Source organism: Neofelis nebulosa, chromosome 2, assembly GCF_028018385.1.
Source record: "Neofelis nebulosa isolate mNeoNeb1 chromosome 2, mNeoNeb1.pri, whole genome shotgun sequence".
Classification (NCBI taxonomy): Eukaryota; Metazoa; Chordata; class Mammalia; order Carnivora; family Felidae; genus Neofelis; species Neofelis nebulosa.
Genome location: NC_080783.1, coordinates 180,418,925 through 180,443,865, shown reverse-complemented (window position 1 = coordinate 180,443,865; position 24,941 = coordinate 180,418,925). Strand labels below are relative to the sequence as shown.

General features: G+C 37.7%; 2 protein-coding genes across 5 annotated transcripts in view; one reads left to right on the top strand and one right to left on the bottom strand.

The window, feature by feature from the left end:
- Window positions 1-261, bottom strand: part of RAB3B (RAB3B, member RAS oncogene family) — a 116,228-nt gene extending 115,967 nt beyond the window's left edge. The window contains exon 1 of the mRNA XM_058717406.1: window positions 111-261. The gene's annotated coding sequence lies outside the window, so the exon portion shown is untranslated. The remainder of the gene's footprint in view (window positions 1-110) is intronic.
- BTF3L4 (basic transcription factor 3 like 4) lies at window positions 172-24,273 on the top strand. Of its 4 annotated transcripts, none has more exons than XM_058717412.1 (6): window positions 172-278; window positions 4,610-4,676; window positions 8,076-8,189; window positions 20,753-20,954; window positions 21,786-21,845; window positions 22,545-24,273. In XM_058717412.1, the coding sequence occupies exons 2-6, from the start codon at window positions 4,623-4,625 to the stop codon at window positions 22,589-22,591; spliced, it is 477 nt and encodes a 158-aa protein (XP_058573395.1). In that variant the 5' UTR covers window positions 172-278; window positions 4,610-4,622; the 3' UTR covers window positions 22,592-24,273. The 4 variants fall into 4 exon arrangements, with proteins under 4 accessions (XP_058573395.1, XP_058573393.1, XP_058573396.1 ...); XM_058717410.1 differs by lacking the exon at window positions 172-278 and adding an exon at window positions 1,219-1,335; XM_058717411.1 differs by lacking the exon at window positions 172-278 and adding an exon at window positions 1,608-1,716.
- Window positions 24,274-24,941: the final 668 nt, after the last annotated feature.

Here is a 24,941-nt window from a genome sequence, read left to right as displayed (position 1 = left end):
CACCGGGCTGAGCAGACGGAGGAGGACCAGAGTCCTAGCAGAAGGTCCGTGCCGTTCCCCAAGTGCGGCTCAGCCCAACCCCTCGCGTTCCCAGATTTTTTTTTCCTAACCGTGAAGGAAGTGATGTTAGACGGATGTGGGTGGTGCCTCCGGGGTCTGGTTTGAGATGGAGTAAGTTTAAAGGTGCAGATCACGTAGAAGGGTGCGGGAATTGCTCTCCTGCGCGACCTGCTTCCCCTCGATTCTGGATATTCAGTCCGAAGACTGAGAGGGAGAAGGTGGGCCGAGATAGTGGGGGTGGGGAGAGGGCTCAAGAGAACCGTTGCTGGTTGCCTCAGCCTGCAAGCTAGCCCCTCCCCCCAAGAACCGCTGCACTTAATATTCACAACGCGAATTATTGATCGGTGAAGTCAGCTGCTCCCTACAGTGGGCGCGTTGCCCATTGGCCTCCCCTTTCCTCCTCCGCAAACAAAACAAAACAAAACAAAAAAACCCCAAAAACCTAGACTACGCGATTTCATTCTTAGGTTCCTGCTCTGGTCACGAGGAGACCTGGCAAACCTGTTCTGCAGTGTATTGTCTCGTGCCTTGCAAGAATGCCCCTTCCTGCTGGAGAAGCAGCGCTGGACCTTATTTTTCCTTGCAGCCGCAATTCGTCCACTCTGGGATGATGCAACCAACCGATGCAAGCTCCCAGAAAACCAAATTTCGAATCCCTTATTGCAAAACTGACCCAGATCTTCAGGGAACGAGGACAAAAGTCACTGCAGACATTTAAAGCGTAAAACTTCTTCTGGTTAAATCTACTTGACTTGTTTTTAAACTTTGTTGGTTGAGTATTTCTCCTCAAGTTTTCCTCTGATTTACATAACAAACGGTAAAATTTCCCGTCTCTCCTCCCAGTAGAAGCTAGTTGAATCAATACACTAGTGAGTCCGCACTAGTTGACTCCGACAGTGCGTACTTAATGAGTAGTGAAAGACATGAGACAAAAGTACACCCTCAAACAAAAATACACACCTCTTTTTTATTAGTACCCTTACAAAATTGTAGGCACAATGGAATCCTCGGGAGACTGCAGGCTCCAGAATGCAGTGCGGCCACCTGCACCTGCCGCATTTCTATTGGTAGGCGCAGAGCAGGCTGGGTTTTGTAGTTCGTATATGCTCTCTCCACGATAGGCTGCTCTGGTGAGAGAGAAAGAGAGGCGGAGCCGGTTGTGTCACGTGGGCCCCGCTCCCGCCGCCGCTGCTGCCGTCGTCTTTCTCTGTCTCGACTGAGGCAGCCATCTTGCTCTTGCCGCGTGCTGTTGTTGGAGGACCCTCCCTGCTTCAGGTGAGACCCCCGGCGGTCCCGCCACTCCACGGCCATAGGCCGCTGCGCACGGTCTCCCCCCGCCCTCTTTTTCCGACACCCGCCAACCATTCGGGCTGCCACTTCCGCCGTGGCGGGCCGAGTGGGGGCGGAGGCGGCTGGTTTGGCTTGTCGGTTACCGGCGGCGCAGCTGGGGGTCGGCACCTGAGGGAAGGTCCCCAGCACCATCGCCCCCTATGGGGGCGAGCGGGGACCCGCGGTGTTGCCTCCCAGATCCAGTCCCAGGAGGCGGGTTACCCCCGCCTCTCTCCTGTTACTCTATTCACAACAACAATGCTGTGACAACAGCCTATCTGTTGTCATCTCGTTTGATCGTCCCACTCTACAGATAGGGAAACTGAGGTTAGCAGCCCCCGGCCCCCAAGCGCTTGGGACTGAATTCCGTTGCAGCTCTGTTCACCTCGCAATGGCAGTATTTACAATTCTGATTCCCTCTCTGAGACATTGCCTTGTCCATCTCGATAGCCCCATCAAACTGCCTGATGCATAGTAGGCTGTCAGGAAACAGATGATTGACCGACGGGCACCCTGTTACACAGCTAGTGAATGGCGGTTTCAACTTCCGTTCCCACGTTCTTTCACTTATACCATAGATGTTCCTTCGGGAGTGGTAACAATAGTTACCAGTTTTTGAATATATACTGTGAGCCATACCCTGTGCTTGTTAACTTAACCTTTAACCTTTAAAACAGCCCTGTGAATTGTGTAGTGTTAAACCTTTTCTAATACAGAACGAACACAAGTTCAGAAAGTAAAATACCTTTCTGAAGTCTTAAGGGGTAGAACCTTGATCCTTTTGATTACAAAACTTGTGCCTCTGTTAGAGGAACCCCACATAATAAAAAGTCAGGACAAAGGATTGAAATTATTTTATCTGTGTAAAAAAAAAGAAAGTGCCTAGCATAATGCTTGGAACTTAGGCACTCAATAAATATTGATCAGAACCTCATTATTTACACTTTTCTTGAGTCCTTGAGTAAAGGGCTAACCGATCCTAGGATCCCCAAGGAAGAACGCAGTAATTTATGTTCTTAGGAAGTTCTTCCTTTTGGGTCTAGGAAGTGACTTGTCCCTTCTGGACCTTCATTTCCAAATCTGTTAAATTAGGAGGGAGGTGAACTGTTTTATTTGTTCATAATTTTTTTATACCCGCTGCTGCTTGCAGGTATTTGAGATGGCCTCACATACAAGACAGGAATAATGGGTACAATGAAGTAAAGGTTGGTCGAAGAATAGGGAATTAAGCCAGGTGATCTTCGAGGTCTAGTCCAGATTCTGAGCTTAACACCTCATCTCTCATAGACTGAGTCCAGTCCTCTTTTCTCCTTCAATTCCACATACCCCAACCTGCTAATAGACAAAGGACCATCTTTCTTTCTCCCCTTCCCCTTTGAGAACCTCCCTAAAATGCTTTTTCTCTGAGATAATTCTTGGGAACAAGTTTTCTGTTACACTGATTACCTGGAATGGAAATCTGTTCTTTCATCAACACATTGATGTAAAGAGTTAATTTTGTTTTTGCTTTTGTTTCAAACAAGTCAAGACTCTTTATCTTGACTTCATTCTCTTGTTTTCCATCTCTTCTCCTGGGGATTGTTACTTCAAAATGCAGAAGAGCCCCTAAGGTTTACATTGTATCTAGTTCTAATATTTTCACTTCCTCCCTTTTTTGTAAAAAAAAAATTCCTTAGGCTCTATACTAAGTTCACTATACTTTCATGGCCACATTCCTTTGAGAAAAGTGAATATTGGTCCTCTTCTATGGATATTGAGTATAGACATTGGGATTTGCATCAGCAAATTTAATTAAGTCTGGCAGAGTTGAGATTGACCTACACCTAAGCCTTCTGGCTTTGTACTCCTCCTGTAACAGCGTGTTTTTAGCTGCTTGAGCATTGTGATACAGTGCTGAGTAAAGATTGAGGAACTATAAATTCTGAATGTTATTTGGGAACTGGACTTTATTTGGCCTTGAAGCATGCATGTATGTATGTGTATGTATATATATATATATATACATACACATACACACACACACACACACAGGTTAGTGCTCCAGTAGTGTCAGAAAACAGAACAATTAGTACTTATATAATCTTTATTCTCTTTCATCTCTTAAATGAAGACATTATCTTTTTCATGTGAATGATAATTATAAAGAGGTTAGAGAATTGGCCAAAAAAGGTTTGAGAACAGCCTTTATTCCCTCTCTCACATCTTGGTAATGATCTGTTGTTCCACAGAACAAGTAAAACAAGACTTTTAACCTTGGCTTTTATTTGTTTATATAGTGTGGAATGTTACAACCCATTATAAACTTAACTTTTTTTCTCTAGTCAGGAATATCACTGACCAGATTAGGTTTTATGGCTGTATAATTTTCTTAAGAGTTTTCAAAATCAAAATTGGCCTTAAAAAAGCTATTTCTAAGACTCTTCTCCCTACTAAGCACTCACAAAAATTTAGTATTAATGTAGCAGAGATGTTTTTGTCAAATTGTGCAGTGAGGAATTTTACCCAGTGTGCAAGAATATCTTGACAAGTCTGACATACTATATCAGTGCAAGGTATTGAATGAACTCTGTGGAAAGGGCTGCTGAAGTGCTTAATGTCTGAAAATCTGGCTCTCTCCTGTTATTAACATACCATCTGACCTTGAATAGAAGATGTGACTCCCTCATATCTTGACAGCTAGAGAGCCTATTGTTGAATTTCTTCTTTGTCCTGCTTTTTCTTCTTCTTCTTTTTTTTTTTTTTTTTGTTTTCTATTTATGGGCACAAGGTTATTTATGGCTCATTTATTATTTGAGAGAAAAAAATCTACTTAAAGGTTGTGCTGGTAACATTTGGTAACTGCTCTCTGTTGTAAAAACCTTTGGGGGAAAAACTGGCTTGTCTATAGAGATTTTCTAATTGGTTAGGTTTTACTGAATACCCAAGAACTGAATTATGCATTTGAGGAGGGATCCTCAAATAGGTAACTTTGAATCCTATTCTATTTTATGTTTGTGTATTTGACTCCCTGGTGGTTTTATTTAATTTTCATTCTCTTAATATCTGGTTTATGAAGCGAGAACAAGTTATTAATATTTATTAAGACTATATAGACAGTATTAATATGATCACAGTGGTAATGCCTATTGCAAGCCTAGTGAACCAGAAGGTACTGTTGCATAAACAGTTATTTTATTTTGGTAAAACAGTGATTTTAACAAATGTATTTTTCCCCCCCTAGATTTACCAACAGCATGAATCAAGAAAAGTTAGCCAAACTTCAGGCTCAGGTCCGGATAGGGGGCAAGGTGAGTGTGGCATAAGAAAAATTGATAGGAAAATGTATTATCAGAAAGTAGTATTATTTTGGATTTGTGGTCATTGAAAATCTAAAATCTTTTCAATAATCAAGATCAAACCACATTCCAATTTGAAAAAACTTGTCTAGATTTAATATAGGTAACTAGAAGACTTCTCTCTCTGGTGGTGCAATGTTAATAGCCACCTTTGTTTGAATCCTCTTAACATCTGGTAGTTATGTGACATGAACAAGTTACCCAACCTTGTTAAGCTTCCATTTTCGCATGTGCAAAATAGAAAAAATCCTGCATAAGATACATCTAAATATTAGAGTAGTACTTATAAAACACCTATCTGGCACAGAATAGATACTTAATAAATGAGAGCTGTTATTATGTTAGACTCATTTACAGGGCATCCCAGATGTTGAGGTTACCTTATCTTGACTGGATACACCTATTTGTACAGTTAGGCTTATAAGTGGTTTAACTGGAGATGCTCAGACTGATTATACTTTTTTCATTGCTGGGTTTTCCTCCCAAATTCCTGTCTGTTCTTTGTTGGTCAATATAAGCATGAACATTCTTATTCCATGTATTTTGAAGCCCAAAGAAAAGCTTGTTCTGAGAATCTTTGATTCCCTTCAGCTCTTGCCCCAGGCTTAAGGAGAATACTCTGCCCTTATCTCTGCCTAGTACAATATTTGTAAAAGGAAAAGAAATAGTACTTAGTTCAGACCTGGAAGGTGGTAGGTAGGACACTATGTAGCAACTCTACCTGTCATTTACTTTGATGATTACCACAACTCCTAAGAATGGAGATAAAAGGGGAAGGAAAGAAGTGACTAGTACTTTCTCCTTCTTCCATAGTGACACAGGTATAGGACTCTGGAGTCATATTAACATACTCATGTAACTAAAGTAGTCACATGGTAGCATCAAGTCTAATGCAATGTACAAATGAAAAAACTAGGGATATTCAGGAACCATAGAATATACCTGGAAGAGCTTGATGCAGCACCTCACTGTTACAGATTTTAAACCAGATGGTTCATACATTCATTCATTTAACTAGTTTACTGAGTACCTACTATGTGCTTGGCACATACTAGATAACCTAGTCAGGGTTTTCTCCTCTTGACATAGCTAAGCTTGGAAGAGAGACGTGCTCACAGTTACACTACTGGGTAGTAAATGTTAAAATGAAGTACAAGGTGCTTTTGCCTAGGAGGGACAAGGAAGTCATCACTGAGCCGAGATTTGGAAAACAAACAAGAATTTATCACTAGGTAGACTGGTGAGGGTGAGGGTGTGAGGTGACGAGGGGATTGTTATTCTCATACATGCAAAGGCACCTAAGATGCTGAGATAACATAGTGCTTAATGGAATGGCTTGTTTTAGTTTGGTACAGTTAGAGTTTAGACTATCCAATGGATAAAGAATGATAGGAAACTAAACAACCAGGTAAGTCAAGGTTATATCATAGTCTTATATGCCATATTAAGGAGGTTAGGATTTTATCCTATAGGCAAGGGGCAACTATTGAAGGATTTTAAGAAGAATAGTCATTTTAGAAAGGTAGGTGCTAGCAACATGGAAAATGGAAATGAAATAGAAGTCTGGCATAGAGGAGAACGATTGAAAGGCTGCTGCTGTAGTATATGGAACACAAATTTAGGAGTTGGAATTGACATGACTCAGAATACAGAGGAGGGATGACCCCCAGATTTCTGGTTTTAAAGACTAAATATATGGTGGTACTACCAGCTACAAATCTAGGAAGAATAGTTTGGTGGACTGGTAAGCTTTTAGACATATTGAATTTGAGGTACTGAGGATCATTTGAGCAAGCGATTGAGCTTTCCCTGAGTCAGGAATGTTTCACAAATAAACGAGGATCTATGAAAATAGTCCCCCTAGTCCATCCTCCAGCAACTGGATTTTGTCACATCCTCTGCTGCTACTCACAGAGCTCTCTTTCACTCCCATCAGCATTGCTGAGACGGTAGTCTCTGCCTACTGTATAAGGCTGGTTCCCTGAGTACTGCGGGAACTACCCAGAGAATGAAATCTCTCTTCCTTTCCCCTTACTCCTGCCAGGTGTCAGAAAGATTTAGCCCTCAAGACGTAGGCTTCTTTTGGTAATGTTTTATTTTTGCTGTAGGTTACATTTTTGTAAATTGGCCCAGGAATTCAATCCATTATTTTGAATAACTTTTCAATGGAAATCTATATTAAGAGTTTCGAAGTATCCATTTAGAAATGAGCTCTTTCTGTCTTTGTGAATAATGTAATTTTCAACCTATTTGCTCAGGCCAAATTTCTAAGCATCATTCTAGATTCCTTTTTTCCTCATATCCCACATCCAGTCTATTAGTATGTTGGTTCTTCTGACAGTCTAAGATCTCACCATCTCCATTGCCAGAACCCTCATCTCTCGTCAAGACTGCTACAGTAGCTTCCTGATTGATCTCATTGTAGTCCATTTTCTACAGCAACTTCAGTCATCTGTAAAAATCATAATAAAAATCATAAATGAGATCAAATCATTCCCATGCTTAAAACCTTCCTATTGCAATCAGAATAAAATCCACCTGCTGCCCATGGCATTCTAGGCTACATGATTTGGCCCTTGCCTGTCTTTCTGATTGCATTTTCCTCCTCCTCCTTTGTTCATTCTGCTCTAGCCATAACTGACCTGCTTTCTCTCTGTAGAAACAATAGGTTCACTCTTGTTTCATTCTGCTTGAATCACTCTTCCCCTAGATCTTCCCATGGGTCTCAGCTCATAATGTCACCTCTTCACTGAACATTCTAATAAAATAGTGCTTTGCCCTCACCCAATAAATATTCTTATCACTGTTTTTTTTCCCTTACTACCCTTATCCCATTTGAAAGGATCTGATTTGTTTATGTATTTATTGACTTTTCCCTCTCATGTATGCTCCTTGAAGTAAGAACTTTGTCTTTTTCATTCCTAGATTCTAGGAATCTACAACAGTCATATAGTAGAAATTTGATGCTTAATTATGTCAGAATCTTCAAAATTTCAGAATATCTTTAGACTTAATTTTATTGTCAGGGGGTGGTAGGTACTGTAAAAAAAACATTCCTTGTAATGTTTGGAAGTTGTTATAAAACACTAAATTACCTTGAAGTTATAAATTATTTTTATTAGAAAACTTTTGAAACATTGAAATGATAAATGGATATTTAGAGAATAAGAACTGGCTAGAACTGACCCTCAGAAATCTGGGTTAGGTTGACAATCACAATTCTGAAAAGTCTTCTTAGTTGTTACTATTAAGTCAGCAATTTCTTACATGGATTTTAATTAGAATAGGAAGTCATGTGACTGCGGTTACCAGATGCAAGCATCTTAACACTTCTGTTTGGTTATTTTTCAGGGTACAGCTCGCAGAAAGAAGAAGGTGGTACATAGAACAGCTACAGCTGATGACAAAAAACTTCAGAGTTCTCTAAAAAAACTGGCTGTGAATAATATAGCTGGTATTGAAGAGGTACGGTCATTTTGTAAATTGTTAAATTGTGTGGACATATGGCACATTCACAAATATCCACACTTTTTGAATGTAAAATATCAGCTTAGAAGAATCTGATGTTGTCACTCAGGTAGCTTTGAAGAACTAGCTGTTGAATTTGCCGATTGTATAAAAATGGCTGATTGTAAAAAAATAATTTTAGTGGACGGTTAAGGAATTCATCATACTTTTTGGACTCAGAATTTGCACATATGACAAAATTATGGAACTGCTCTTGAATTTTCATGCAAAGTAACATTTTTTTCTAATAATATAGAAATAAAGAAACTCCAAGATTTCTTCAAATAAGGTGGACTTTTTTCCCATAAGAGCACCTTTCTACTCAACAGTATCTCTTTAATTACCTCAGCCAAGAAGCTCTAGTTAATAGCCTTTCATGGATTGGATTTCTTATTAGACCCTTTCCAGAAATTATTGGCTACATTTTTTAAATCATTTTATTATATGTTGGTGATACTGCTTTTCTCATATGAAACCAAAGACTGATGTTATTTCAAAAGATACTCAAGAAAAATGATGATAACATCAACTATTTGTGATCTGTTACCATCTAGAGTCACTTCTGCCTGATGATTCATTTCCCATAGTAATCAATGTTTAAATTTTCACTGCCATAAATTACATTGAATGTTTAAATTATACTTAATGATATCATTACTTTGTATGGTACCACCCCACAATTTTTAACAGATTGTTAATGCACACGTGCTGTAAAACAGATCAGAAATAATGTGGAGTCAAGGATCACTAAGAAATAGCAGAGTACCAAAGAAAAGGCAGTGAAATGGCCACATGTTCCTTCTAATATGCATGTATGAATAAATATTACTACACTATTTAATTCTGCATTGTACTTTCAAAATTAGTATACTGAAGTAGTAGAAAATGTAAGCCACATGTATCTTTTTTCCTTTTAGCTTGATGTGCCTGTGCATTCTTACTCTGATAAAGATAAGAACTTCATTTGCAAGTCTTGAAATTAAGCATTTTATATGCATTTTTCCTTCTGAGTTATTGAAAACTTTTATATATCTTTATTGACCTAAAATAATTTTCAGAGAGATCATTCTCTTTATCTGGGGTATATATGAGAGAAAAAAAAATCTCAGCCTCTCTTAAAAAATCTAAAGCTTGGTAAAAAAGAACAATTTGTGGGGTGCCTCGGTGGCTCAGTTGGTTAAGCATCCAACTCTTGATTTCGGCTCAGGTCATGATCTTACAGTTGTGAGATCAAGGCCCACGTCAGGCTCCGCACTGAGCATGGAATCTGCTTAAGATTCTCTCCTAGGGGCACCTGGGTGGCTCAGTTGGTGGAGCATCCGACTTCAGCTCAGGTCATGATCTCATGGTTTGTGGGTTCGAGCCCCACGTTGGGCTCTGTGCTGACAGCTTGGAGCCTGGAGCCTGCTTTGGATTCTGTGTCTCCCTCTCTCTCTGCCCCTCCCCCACTCATGCTTTGTCTCTCTCTCTCAAAAATAAATGTATAAAAAAATTTTTTAATGAAAAAAAAAAAGATTCTCTCTCCTTCTGCCCCTCTCCCCAGCTTGCTGTCTTTTTTTCTAAAAAAAAAATACACAATAAGCTGCAATAATAGACAATAACTCTAATAATGTTAAACCTAAACAACTTGAATTTATAAGTGTTTTGGCAGTCTTCCATCTTCGCCTACATTTCTACTCTCCAACTACCACCCACCCCACCCCACCACTTCAGCACTACTGATATTTTAAATCAGACAATTCTTTATTGAGGGAACTGTCCTGTGCATTGGAGGATGTTTAGCAGCATCCCTGGCCTATACCCATTAGATACCAGTAAGCCCCCCCCAAACCCTCCCCCCAGTTATGACAACCAAAAATATCTTCAGACTTTGTCATATTCCCTGGGGGACAAAGTCACCCTTGGTTGAAAAATAACTCTTTAGAGAGGAAAAGATTCCATTTATACCGCCATGATGTATAGATTTAACTATGTAATATCTCCAAGGGCATGTTTGTCTTTTTTTTTTTTTTTTTTTTTTTTAAGTTTATTTTGAGAGAGAGAGTGTGAGCAGGGGAGGGGCAGAGAGAGAGGGAGAGAGTGAATCCCAAGCAGTCTCCATACTGTCCAGAGCCTGATGCAGGGCTACATCCCACAAACCATGAGATCGTGACCTGAGCTGAAATCTAGAGTCAGATGCTTAACTGACTGAGCCACCCAGGCACCCTCAAGGGCATGTTTTTCTAAATGTTTGTTTTTGTTCAGATTTGGGACACTTTATGGTTCTTATAATTAATAAAACTTTTCATGGCTGGATAGCATTAATTTTATAAATGTTCTATAATAAAATAAGGAAATCAGTCAACTAACAGTTTTGATTTTTTCAGTATACAGCTAAACTTGTTAATGCTGTGCTGAGTTGATGGTATTACTGCAGTTGAAATTTTCTTAATAAAATATTTAATGATAGTCAACACTTAGTGAACATCTGTGTGCCAAACATTTTGCCAAGGACTTGCTAGGCAGTAGTGGAACTTATTATGATCTAGTAGGGAAACTAATTGGTTAACTAGACAAATACAAATTATCCCATTTCAGCTTCACAATATCTCTTTGAATCGGTTGTTGTTGGCTACAGATGAGAAAGCTGAGACAGAGTTAGGTACCTGCCCAAGATCACATAGCTAGTAAGTATTGGATTCCAGATTTGAACTAAAGTGTGTTAAAACCAGAGTTCATTCTGTTCATCAATTTATCCTGCTTTTGGTCTTTTTAGTTGTACTTTCTTATATCCACTCTTGGCCTTTTCCTCTCCTCCTATCTCCCTGTCCATCAACACCCACCCCCTTCCCACCTTATGTCCTGTAATTGAGCACCTACCATGGAGAATTCATGAGTTACACCATAACAGATAAATCCCCAACAGTATTTCCAAGGACATTGCTGTTTCTCTTTTTTTCAGGTCTTAATGCAGACATTATTTCTTCCAGAAACCTTCTTGTTAGCACCCATATACACTTGTGTAAAGAAGGGTTAGATGCCTTTCCTATGTGCCTTCGTAACATACTTTTATTTTACATAATATACTTTTATATAATATACTTTCATTATAGCATTTATTAAACTGCAGTGTGAATTCCTTTTTGTTGGTACTACTGATGCAATTCTAACCTTTTGAGGAGTCATAGCTCCAAAACATTTCACAGAAAATTAATGCTACATAATAAGCATTACTACTTTCATTGCACCCCACCCTGTGTGTGTGTGTGTGTGTGTGTGTGTGTGTGTGTGAGAGAGAGAGAGAGAGAGAAGAGAGAGAGAGATGTATTCCAGCCCTCACAGACTAATTATACAGAGAAAATATGTATAAAAACAATTAACAATGCAAGGTAACAGGTATAAAATTTCTGAGTATTTGAACCTAAGATGGGAAGGAGTTTTACTTTTTTCGTACTTCTCCCTCTTTCTAAAATTGATTTTTTGAGAACTAAGATATTTGTACTTTATATAACACTTTGCAGATTTTGTGTAGGAATATCTAGTATACTATATATAACATGGTTTGCCTCAAACATCATGTTTTTTGTTACTATATTTAAAGTAGAGTTTTTTTTCAAGAAAATTTTTTAAACAAAATGATGACACATACTGGGTTTAAAAACAGCTCTTCAGAGGGAGAAAAGAAACTACTGCATTCAATGTAAACATGAAAACATGTACAGAAGTTTTCAGAAACACAAAGATGTGAAAAAAATATATCTTAGAATAGAAGAAACACATTACTGATTACAATTTTGTTATCTTTAGTTTCTTTAGTTTCAAACAATGTTTGAAACTTGTTTCAAAGTGCTGAACTCCGGGGTGCCTGGCTGGCTTAGTCAGTAGAGCGTGTGACTCGAGCTCCACTTTGGGTGTAGATTTTACTTTATTATTATTTTTTAAGAAGTTTATGTATTTTGAGAGAAAAAGAGAGACAGAGGGGATGAGGGCAGGCAGAGAGAGAATCCTGAGCAGCCTCTGCACTGTCAGCGCAGAGCCCAATGCAGGGCTTGAACTCATAAACAGTAAACTATAGAGTTTACTGTTAAAATAAAAACAATGCAAGGGGGCACCTGGGCAGCTCAGTCTGTTAAGTATCTGATCTGGATTTTGGCTCAGGTCCTGATTTTGTGGTCATGAGAATGAGCCCCATGTCAGACTCTGTGATGAGAGCACAGAGCCTGTTTGGGATTCTCTCTCTCCCTCTTCCTCTCTCTCTCTCTCTCTCTCTCTCTCTCTCTCTCTCTCTCTCTCTCTCTCAAAATAAACATTAAAAAAAAAAAGTGCTGAACTGTGAGGAATATGCTGTCTTTTTGTTTTTTGGCAGTTTAAGAAAAGCAGATAAAAACTTTCAAAAAGATAAGACACCACTGTCATTGTTGTAGAACAAAAATAATATTACTATGTTTTCTGTACTTAGACATTCAAAACATCAAACAAGTAGAAAGTACTCAGTTTGTTGGGTGGGGAAGAGGAAGATTGACGGTGGGTTCCAAAAACTCATGGAATGTACTTCTGCCAAGTAAAGTTTTAATCTTACTTTCTAAGCTGTTGGTGTTGGCGATTTTCCCCCCCTCAAAGCTTAATTTATGTCTTCAGAAACTTTAAAAACTGAAGGACTGTTTGGATTATGAATCTCTTGTCTTTTATGTATTCACTAGTTTATTGATTTGGTGTAATAAATTAGTCATCTATAGATCTCTTTTACATGTTACCAAAAAGAAATACACAGCTGTCAAAAAGTAAGGGGCAGGGGAGTGTCAGAGACTGTCTCATACAAAAACCAAGTAAATAACCAGGTTTTTGGAGGGAATTCCTAGGCAGACTCCAAAAGATTTATAACCCAGGACTAAATTTCTAAAAATGGTTTATATTCTATGACATTTGAAGGTATTTGGATGTGCTTCTTATTTGGTATTCTGGTTGAATATAGTGACCTGTCTTCATCTGATAACCTAAATCTATCAAACAGTGGGATCTGTTGCATTTCTTGGAAATGATTAATTTTATCAGATTTATTTTGTAAGAAACATCACCAAAAATCTGAATTTCAGATTCAGATGGCCTAGTTGCTTTGTAGAGTTTTATGTTCAGAGGACATCTTCTCTTGTACCTAGGATATAATTCTGCCTCTATGAAACTTTTCCTGTCTTTCCAGGCATAATTAATCAACCCTTTTCTCTATACTTCACTGCCCTTACCTTAAATTGCTCTGCTATAATACGTTTATTATGACAACCTCATATTGTGGGATATAATGGTTACTTATTAACCACCAATTAGTGTCATCCCCCCTCCCCCCCCCCCCACCAGATTATAAGAGTCTTAACAGCAGGGATTGTGTTTATTTATCATTTTATAGTCTGTAGCATGCTAGCTCCCATGATGGATTTGTTTGGGGTCTATTAAGTTTAAGGGATACTGATTATTTGAGATGGAATTGTTCTCAAGAAGTTAGCCATTGGGGTACCTGGCTGGCTCAGTTGGTGGAGCATGTGACGCTTGATCTCAGGGTTGTGAGTTCAAGCCCCACGTTGGGCATAGAGATTACTTAAAAAAAATTTTTTTAAAAAGGTAGTCATAGGAAACTGGAGCTCAGGAGAACGCATAAGGCTAAGAAATGTAGATTTTGTAATTGTACACATAAGTGTTACTGTTTATATTTTCTTCTTCCTGAGTCTTACTTTTCCTGAACCACTTGTACCAAAGGAAGACCTAAAGTTATTGGTGACTCTACACTACAATTTCTTCTCCCTCCAACTAGAGCCTCAGATACCAATTGGTGGACAGCTCTGAGTACCGGAGAGTAAAAGGGAAGCACCATGTCCCATTCACCTTATTCCATAGCAGCCTTACTTTATCTTTTAAGATCCTGCTTTTTGGGTTTGTGTTTTGTTTTTTACTACTTTTTTTATTATGGTAAAATATAACATAAAATTTGCCACTTTAACCATTTTTAAGTACAGTTCAGTGGCACTAATTACAGTCACACTGTTACTCAACTACCATCATTATTTATTTCCAGAATTTTTCATCATCCCAAACAGAAACTCTATACTCATTAAGCAGTAACTTTCCATCCCCTCTTCCCCAGCCCCTGATAACCTCTAACCTACTTTTTGTCTCTGTGGATTTGCCTCTTGTAGTTATTTCATGTAATATAATATTTGTCCTTTCGTATCTGGCTTACTTCACTTAGCATAATGTTTTCAAGGTTCATCCACATTTTAGCATGTATCAGAACTTCACTCCTTTTATAGCCAAATAATATTCTATTGTTTGGATAATACCACATATATCCATTCATCTGTTGGTGAACATTTTCTGATTTTGAAATAGCTTCCCCCCTCCAATATGAAAATATATTATCATTGTAGAAAATTACAGGTATATAGAAAATATGAAGAACGTTAACATGCAATCATAATCCCACTACCCAGAAGGGACTACTATTAGTTTTACATTTCTTTCCCATCTTTATATGCATATATTTTTAACATGTTTGAGACTACAGCTGGAAGCACAATTTGGAATCTTTTTTTTCCCAAGTAGCATTATATCATAAAAATTGTTTCATATCATTAAAAAACTCTTCTTGGGGCGCCTGGGTGGCGCAGTCGGTTAAGCGTCCGACTTCAGCCAGGTCACGATCTCGCGGTCTGTGAGTTCGAGCCCCGCGTCAGGCTCTGGGCTGATGGCTCGGAGCCTGGAGCCTGTTTCCGATTCTGTGTCTCCCTCTCTCTCTGCCCCTCCCCCGTTCATGCTCTGTCTCTCTCTGTCCCAAAAATAAATAAAAAAACGTTGAAAAAAAAAAAAATTAAAAAAAAAACTCTTCTTAATCATCACTGTAGATGTCTACATATATTCAGTAAATGGATATACCACAATTTAGTATTTCTTAATTTATAGTACATTAAATGCTTTCATAATAAGAGAACCGTATGTTGGACTTCAATATACATAATATGTATCTTCATCTCTGATTTCCTTCAGAGAGATTCTTGGAAATGTAGTTACTGGCTGAACAAGCATGAACATTTTAGAATTCTTCATCCATGTTGCCAAATTGCTTTTCAAAAAGGTTATGCCATCTTACTCTAGCATAGCTGTGGAGAATCCCATCTCATCAGACTCTTGCCACCAGAACATAAGAGAAAATGATCCTAGCTTATCATACAGTTTAATGACAGCTGTTAGCTTTAGCTCATATCAACAATAGTAGGTTATGCTTCATATTATGCTTTAGAAATAAGCAGGTGCTGAGCTTAGAAGCATTGAATGTGAAAGATACTGATTTATGAGAGTGTGCCCCAAGCCCATAATCTTCAAACTGGTATATCCCTTAGCCTCACAAAACCCCACACTTGTGTGTCCTCTTCTTAAAATGTTTACTATTTCACCTTATTAAGATATAGGAGGAAGGCAATAAAGGGTGAATTACCTGATAAACATTTAAATGCGACTACAGGGGCAGCTGGCTGGCTCAGTCAGTAAAGCATGCGACTCTTGATCTCTGGGTTCTGAGTTTGAGCCCCATGTTGCATGTGGCAATGACTTGAAATTAAAATCTTAAAAATAAATACATAAATGCTACTACATACAGGAAGGAGTAGCAGAAAAACTTGATTTTTAAGACAATTGTCAATTCTCAGAAGTGGAACTACCTGACCCAGTGGGGACTTGGATACAAAAAAAAAAAAAAAGGAAGAATTTAAGCTTCCTTTCTGAACTGTGAGGGCAATTGTCATTAAGAGATGTAGAGTAGGGGCGCCTGGGTGGCTCAGTCGGTTAAGCGTCCGACTTCGGCTCAGGTCATGATCTCACAGTTCGTGGGTTCGAGCCCCGCGTCGGGCTCTGTGCTGACAGCTCAGAGCCTGGAGCCTGTTTCAGATTCTGTGTCTCCTTCTCTCTGTGACCCTCCCCCATTCATGCTCTGTCTCTCTCTGTCTCAAAAATAAATAAACATTAAAAAAAAAAAAAAAGATGTAGAGTCAAGTATAACTTTGTGAGCCTCCTAGAGCCATAACAATTTACTGCTGTGTAGGAATAAAGCATCAAATTTACCAGCTAGAAGGGTTACTGTGATTAATATATGTGCCCTACTCAGAGGTGAGCAAAGGTAAGGGTTGTTAAGGTTTTGATAGCAGCATAATGGGGCCACCCAGCAGTTGCTAGGAATGACTTAAAATTCCCCTGAATTCTGTCAGGCATTCAGGCTGATTCTGAAAAGTCAGAACAATGGGAAAAGTCCAGCCAAAGATGCAGCTCAGCAGTTTCTGGGCATTTTCATCAAGACCACTACTGGAGTTATTTATAAAACTTGAGATGACCCCTCATCTAGCATTTGGGGAGTTTAATTCTGACAGTATCCAAGATTTGAAATTGTATTGGAGGTGTTCATTCATTTGGCAAATGTGAGTGACTATTATGTATTGGACACTTAGGGGCATACTATGTCTAGTAAGGCATGGTCTCTGATGGCAAGATGTTTACCTTCTAGTAAGGTCAAAGACTTGCAAACACAATTATCCTACAAGACAATTCCATATAATTGCAATACCCATGAAGTACAGAAAGTGCATAAACAACCTTAAATTTTCACAAAGAAGCATCTGACTCAAGTCTTGGATAAATGAGAATTTGCAAGGTGGAGAAGCACAAAAAGGTTCTAAACAGTAAAAACAGCATATGTAAATGTACTAGGCATGAGAGACCATTTTTTAATAACTACAAGACACATCAGTACTGTCCAAGCACCACCCGGTGCCTGGGTGGCTCAGTCAGTTAAGCGTTTGACTTCGGCTCTGGCTCCAGTTGTAATCTCACTGTGAGTTCCAGCCCTGTGTTGGGCTCTCTGCTGTCAGCACAGAGCCTGCTTCAGATCCTCTGTCCCACTCCCCATCCCCCCCCTTGCACCTCCCCTGCTCGCTTGTATGCTCTCTCTCTCAAAAATAAATAAACAAAAAAAAAGAAAATTCTACTTCCTCCATAGCTCAAGTAGCATCCTTTACCTTAAACTACCTGTTAAAGTGGAAAAAACATTTTGACATAAGGGGTTGTTAGATTGAAAAGGGACCTGAGTGCTGGCACAGTAGCTAATTTAATAGTCTTTGTTTCCTTGTCTGCTCCTTATTTTTACACTGTATATAGACTATGTATGACTTATTCTGACTAAGCAGTGGTAACTGGAAAAGGTGAAGTCTCCTTATGAAATGTGTACAATTTGTATTGTGAATTTAACAAGGTCCTTAATCCCTTCTTTTGCTTCTAAAAGGGTAGGGGAAGTGTCTAACTGATCTTGCTCAACCCAACAATTCATCCTTTGATAGTTTCTAATAGCTTGAGTTTAGAAGCCTTATATAATCATGTTATTTGCTCAGTAGAGAGGAAGGAATGGTAGATAGAAATAAAATATTTTGGCCTTCTTTAACTTAAAGTACTTCATTTTCTATTCTAAAATTAACTAAACTTGGGGCGCCTGGGTGGCTCAGTCAGTTGAGCTTCCGACTTCGGCTCAGGTCATGATCTCACAGTTTGAGATCTCATGAGTTTGAGCCCCGCATCAGGCTCTTTGCTGACAGCTCAGAGCCTGGAGCCTGCTTCAGATTCTGTGTCTCCCTCTCTCTCTGCCCCTCCCCTGTTCATGCTCTGTCTCTCTCTGTCTAAAAAATAAATAAAAACAGGGGCGCCTGGGTGGCGCAGTCGGTTAAGCGTCCGACTTCAGCCAGGTCACGATCTCGCGGTCTGTGAGTTCGAGCCCCGCGTCAGGCTCTGGGCTGATGGCTCGGAGCCTGGAGCCTGTTTCCGATTCTGTGTCTCCCTCTCTCTCTGCCCCTCCCCCGTTCATGCTCTCTCTCTGTCCCAAAAGTAAATTAAAAAAAAAAGTTGAAAAAAAAATTTTTTTTAAATAAATAAAAACATTAAAAAAATTTAACTAAATTCTTCACCCCTTTCTGGACCTTTCTCTTCATGAAGCTACATCTTTTGTGCAACCCCATTTAAAACAACCATTTATAAATTTATTTCTGTTTTACAGTCTGAGATGGAATTCATCCTGCTTTTCACACTAAACTCAGCATATTTTAAACTACTAAGATATGACTTAATATTTAGCCTTTGATAAAGAAGCTTGAACAGAAGAAAAATCATGATTTTTTTTTTTTTTGGCCCTGTGTTAGCTTCTTGTTTTGTAGCTAGCAAGATATATATTATCCATATATCTGTGTCAGTTTTCTTTTACATTCTCCACTTAGCCTATATTCTGAGATAAATTGCTGGCAAGCTTTCATGGGGCCAAAGAATTGAATTCTTAAAGGCAAATAAACAATTTTAAGAATGAGAATGACACATGCAGAGGGAGAGAGGCCAACCAAGAAACAGACTTTTAACTATAGAGAGCAAACTGATAGTTACTAGAGAGGTGCATGGGGGGATGGGTTAAATAGTTGATGGGGATTAAGGAGGGCACTTGCTATGATGGACACCAGGTGATGTATGTAAATGTTAAATCACTATGTTGTACACCTGAAACTAATATAACACTGTATGTTAACTTGAATTAAAATAAAGGCAAAACTTTAAAAACATTTAAAAAAAATAAAAGAATGACATCATAGGAAGGAAACTAAACAAAGTTGGGAACCCAGGTTCAAGTTCTAGGTTTGCATGTAACTATTTATCTTTGAATATTTGCTTAGCCAAGAGCTCTTGCCTTTAGTATTTATTTCTCTCACGGGATTTGAACTAGAAAACCTCTTAAGTTCAACAAATATATGGCATGACTTTTGGAACAATATTGATTTCAAAATCTCTTATGACTTTAACATCTGTAAATAAAAAATATCTCAAATGCTAATATTTCAGACTTTTCAGTCCTGGAAATATTGTAGAAATCCTTTATTAAAATTATGTGATTTGGTCTTGATTTGGAAAATGGAGTCCTACGGTATCTTTATTCATTTCCCATACTAGAATTATGTAATTCTAGGATAGATACAGAACAACATCCCATTTCATATCCACTGTGCCACCTCCTTCTCAAGCCGTTCCTCTTCCAAATTTTCAGCCACTTTAACATTAAAAACTTTTCTACCTAAACTTATACCTTCAGAACTATATAATTTTATCTTTTTCTAAAGTCAGTATAAATTATTTTAAACTCATAATGGTATTTGTTCAGAACAGTTGGATTGAATGCTTACTGTGTGTAATATGCATAATGGAACCTTAAGTATAATACTGATACTGGGAAAGATAAAGAATTCAAATAGTAATTTTTGTCAGAGAAAATTTGGGAAATTATTTGTGGAGCTTAGTTATAATTTTCCAGGGGATATGCCTTTATTTTCTCTGTGTTCCAGGTCTTTCCTGAAATTTAGAAGCCCCTTTGTTCCCATTCCTTTCTGATGCTATCAGTGGTGATGATCACCTTTGAGGAAGAAAAGCCCACTTCCACTGACCATGGAGAATACACAGCATCTCTGCTTGATTGTGACAAGGGTAGTTTTTGGATAGATCATGAAATGCTTCTAAATTAGCCAAGAGTTAACTCTCCTAGCCTTTTTATATAATGAGCATGTTACCACCAAGGTAACTTGTCCAAGTGGAATCAACTACATAGTGGAATCACATTATTTACACTTTTAACTTATACAAATTTAACACCACTAAAACACAAATAAGAAAGTACATGAGTGAGAGAGAAAAATATTTTAAATAGCACATGTTTAACCTTCCTTTTCAGCAAGTCCCAGGCAATGGATAAAATCAAATCTGAAACAGTTGATTCATGTTGGTGAAAGCTACCGAAAGAATGTGAGGATAGTTTTAAAGATTTCCTGGTAATTGATAAAGCATGTTCAGGTGGCCAGGCAAGTTTGGAGAGCTTCTTTGACATTTACAAGGGTTATTAAAGGTTGTTGAGAAGCTACATTTAGGAGTTAGAGGAACTGACAAAATCCTTTTCACAGAATGACATGGTGAGAACAAGTTGAAATTTTTGTAAATTTATTAAGTGTTCAAAGGAGTGAAACACCTGATTAAATTTCTGATGCTCTTTATGGATCTTCCATGGTTGTTTTTACCATACGCCATTTCCCCTTTACAACCTGTTGCCTAAGTAAGATGCTACCCCACCAAATGGTATCTGTACCAATTTAGTTTGATAGTGTAAATTGATTAAGATACTGGGTAATTTCATTAACAAGGCAGTTCTTGGCTGATAACTTCCATTATTTTTAAAATATGGTCATAAACTTCTTTTTCATAGTAGAAGTCTTTGAATTTAAAATCTAGATTCTATAATAAAATGTAATCTGTGCCACCTGCACCATTTTACTTTGTCATTAGGGTCTTTTTCCACCCATATCTACTGCTTACTACCTTGGGATTGTTAAAAAAAAACAAACAAAAAACAAATGTAATTGGCTAAATTGTTATTTAAACAGATACTGTTTTAGTTGTACCAAATATGTGATGTACATTTTGCTTCTGTGATCATACAGGTGAACATGATTAAAGATGATGGGACAGTTATCCATTTCAACAATCCCAAAGTCCAAGCTTCCCTTTCTGCTAACACCTTTGCAATTACTGGTCATGCAGAAGCCAAACCAATCACAGAAATGCTTCCTGGAATATTAAGTCAGCTTGGTGCTGACAGCTTAACAAGTCTTAGGAAGTTAGCTGAACAGTTCCCTCGGCAAGGTAGGTATTTCAGTTTAGTGTCTTTCCTTCTCCACCTCTGTTTAAAGAACCTAATGATTTAAAAGGTTTTCCATTTTATACTGGAAGGATTTGCTTGCATGTAAATTTTACTTTTAAAAATGTTGCTTTGCTTATATGTTTCATAATTTTTTGAGTTTGTTTCTTTAATAATTATGCAGTGTAGCATACTGAATATTCAGATACATTTCAGTAGTAATACAGATATGAGAGGTAATTACCTAAAAGGAAGGTGCCAGGATCTGCAGACCACATTTTATGGACAATATTTACTATTCGCTTCTGACTAATGACAAGAAGATACTGTTATTACAGAACTATATTTTTGTTTAATATTGTTGATTGTTCTATAGGTGCAGCAACCATAAGTTCTGAATTTCCAAGATAGTCCTGGTTTCAAATGTGTCTTCTCACCCCTAAAAATCAAAGAGCCTGTTATTTCAGTAGCTAGATACTTTCTTACACCGAAAGAGATGGAAAAGGTCTTGAATATCGACTTTTGACTTGGAGCATATGGAATTTAAAGAATAAATTAACTGTAATGTGTTTTTATTCCAACTCATCCTGAATTATTTCATTTTTCATATAAATTTTACCTTGACTACCCATTGAAATTGCCAGCTATATTTAGTATATGCCTAATGAAGTTAAAGTTTTGATTTTACTATTAAGTAAAAAATATGGTATTAGATCAGACAATCTTTAGCTTTTTCCAAACAACTATATAAGATTTAGACAGAAAGAATAAATATTACAAGTGTTCTATGAAGGCCTTTATTCTTCAGGACTAATTTTAAAATAAACTTTTCGTAGTGTTGGATAGCAAAGCACCAAAACCAGAAGACATTGATGAGGAGGATGATGATGTTCCAGGTAAGTGACATTTCTTTAGTTTTAAGATTTTTAGCAGCCTGTTTATCACATTTAATTCATTGTATAATGAGTTTCAGTTTTTGTTGATGGTAAGCTCATAAATTTAAACTGATTCACGACAATATGGATACATCTAATGAAAAAGAAAAAAAGCCCTCCCATTTAGAACTTAGAATCAGAAATTGTAACACAAAGCTCTGCTACCTGTGTTTATTAAATTAGAATCACTGTAATTATAAATTTGCTTAGTTATTGTTACATTTCTGTGGGAATTATGATTGACACATAAAAATGCTGTTCACCTTAGTAGTTTGCATAGACTAAAAAAAGACTTACATTTCGTTAGGATTACTGTTTTAAAAACAGATAAATGGGGGGCGCCTGGGTGGCTCAGTCGGTTGAGCATACAACTCTTAATACCAGCTCAGGTCATGATCCCAGGGTCGTGGGATCGAGCCCTGTGTTGGGCTCCACACTCAGCGTGGAGCCTGCTTGAGATAGAAAAAAAAAAAGCAGATAAAGGAAGCATTATTAATAAGTGAAATGCCACCAGTTCATTTCTGCCTCTTGTCCTGTATGTTTTCAGGCTAATTCTAGTAGCAACAATTTTGTTTTTATTAGGGTTAGAAGTTAGGAATTTAATTTACCACTTTTTTTTTCTTGTATCTTTTACTCATTTCCTTTTTTATTTTTTTCCAGATCTCGTAGAAAATTTTGATGAGGCATCGAAGAATGAAGCTAACTAAAAAATTTTTTCTGGTGTTTGGAAGCTGGCATGGACTAGATTTAACAAATCAGCTATGTGGTTCCAAAGTTTTACAGACATGGAGAACATCAACTGTTACTAGTTCAGTAATATAAATATTTTGTATATTAATAATGCTGTTTGTTCAGCATTTTTCGGTCATTTGATTTTGCATTTTGCACTTCCTCCCAGGATCTATTCTTTTGGTCAAAATACGAAGTATTGGTGCAGTTTGAGGGTGTTTTGGTGTTTGATTCTCAGTTTTTTGTTTTGTTTTTTGTTGGAGTATTTTTGGTGTGTGTATGTGTATGTATGTGTGTGGGTATGTGTGTATACAGTGGAGAGCAAATTGGAAAACAGTCTATTTATCCTCCTTCTTCCCCCAGTAGAAATAAAACAGATCTTTACATTTGTTACTTTTTATTTTTTTCTAATAATGCAGAGAATTAATGAAAAGTGAGTATCTTGGATTTCAGATCTGAGGAGATTTTACCCTTGGAAGTTTGGTTAATTTGCTTGGTTAACGTATTTTTCATACATTTCTCTGGGTTTAAAATGTCTTGAGATATTTTGCCACCAGCTCCATGTTGGCATAGTGGATAGCATATCTTTGGTGTGGTTGCCTTAGATTCACTTAACTAGTCAGACCCAGAAGATTTTCTTCTAGCTTTCTTCCTAAATGCCTTTTTCCCTCTCCCTTTGGTCTCCCAGTGGCCTGGTCAGCCTTTGGTAATGCTCTTCCTCATCTTCTACCTAGCCTGAGAAGGATGTTCTCCATATAGAGTTAAGTGAGTGCCTAATCCCCTCTTTTTGTAAGACATTTTTCCCCCATCTTGAGGAACAACAACTCCATCTTCAACTTTTTATTTCCCCGTTAATTTTATAGTTTGGTAGATTTCAAACTGGAATAGCTAGCATGTGCTTGCTAAATAATTTTATGCCAGCCTTATCCTGTATACTAGCTGTTCTTAATAGCAGGTGCAAAAATACCTGTTTCCAGCAAGGTTAAAATGAGGAATGTTCTTTTGAGTCAGAACAAGATAGGCCATAGACTCATTCCCCAGCACAAAATGTCATTCTATGAAATGGTACTGGCCCCAGGAGGATTTCTTCAACCACTCTCCTACTATTGGTCTTGAACCTACCTCTGGATTGGATCTTACTGTTGTAGCTGCTCACAGCATCCTCCTGCATGCTTAGAGTAATGCTTTTGGGGGGACACTGGTAAAATACAGTATTTATTTTTTCACCTCCTTTCAGAAGACTCGGAGGTAAGTTGCATTCATTAATTCAAGATTCCCTCTTGCTGTCTGATGATAAAAGCTTGCATTTTGCCATATCAGCATTTGTTATAGCCAATATTTAAGGATAAGATTTAGAAAACCTGTCATTTCCTGGCCTACCAGCAAACTAACTGTGGCTTAACCTTGTAGCATATCAGCTTTTGTTTCAAGCTAGATATCTTTATTTGATATCTAAAGTGCAAGACCAACAACATATCAAGAGATCTATAGACAAGAAGGCAAAGCTCTTGTATTTTTTTCATCCAGACACTTCAATTTATTTTATAAATTTGTTCATTTTTCCTGTTCTGTTTTATATAATATATGGACTTAACTACAAAATAAAGTAACAGTAATAAAATAACAAAAGAGGATAATATTTCCTCTTGTGCTTCTCTTATTATTGTCTACAGAATTTCCTTCTTTTGTATTTCCTCTCTACTCCCCACCCTCAGATGAATTTTAGCCTAGTCATTATTTGACATAATGTTTCATCCATTGTTACATCAGTAGCTCTAAATATTCTACATAGTCCAGAATTCTGTTCTTCTGACTGTCCCTAAGGGGTACATTGTGGGGCAGAGAGGGTTATGGATACTTCCAAGTGGTTAAGGACATATAAGAGATAGTATAGCAAATTTTTAAAAAAAGAGCACTCGTCTGGAAGTCAGGAAACTTGGGTCCTAGTCCAGACTGTGTCATTAACTGTGTGATCTCGGGCAGGTGACCTAACTGCTCTGAAATTCATCATCAGGAAAGTGAGATGTTTCTAAATCTTAACGTTTTTTCTGCTCCTGCAGTTTGGTGAATCTCATTTCTGAAAATTCTCAAGGAAGTGGTTTTATGTTTTCAGAAATGTCTGTTTTTATCAAGATCCATAAAACTATACACACACACACACACACACACACACACACATATATGAAATGGTATTGGCCATTTTTTGTACTGTGGTACAGTGGTACTGTACATACAATGGTACTGTGTGTATACATATATATATATATATATATATATATATATATATATATGTATACACACACACACACACACACACACGCACTGCTC

What these genes read in the sequence shown, in the direction of transcription:
- BTF3L4 (XM_058717412.1), top strand. Translation starts at nt 4,623, where the DNA reads ATGAATCAAGAAAAGTTAGCCAAACTTCAGGCTCAGGTCCGGATAGGG. An exon ending in AGGTCCGGATAGGGGGCAAG is followed by an intron (nt 4,677 to 8,075) that starts GTGAGTGTGGCA and finishes GTTATTTTTCAG; the next exon opens with GGTACAGCTCGCAGAAAGAA. An exon ending in GGAGGATGATGATGTTCCAG is followed by an intron (nt 21,846 to 22,544) that starts GTAAGTGACATT and finishes ATTTTTTTCCAG; the next exon opens with ATCTCGTAGAAAATTTTGAT.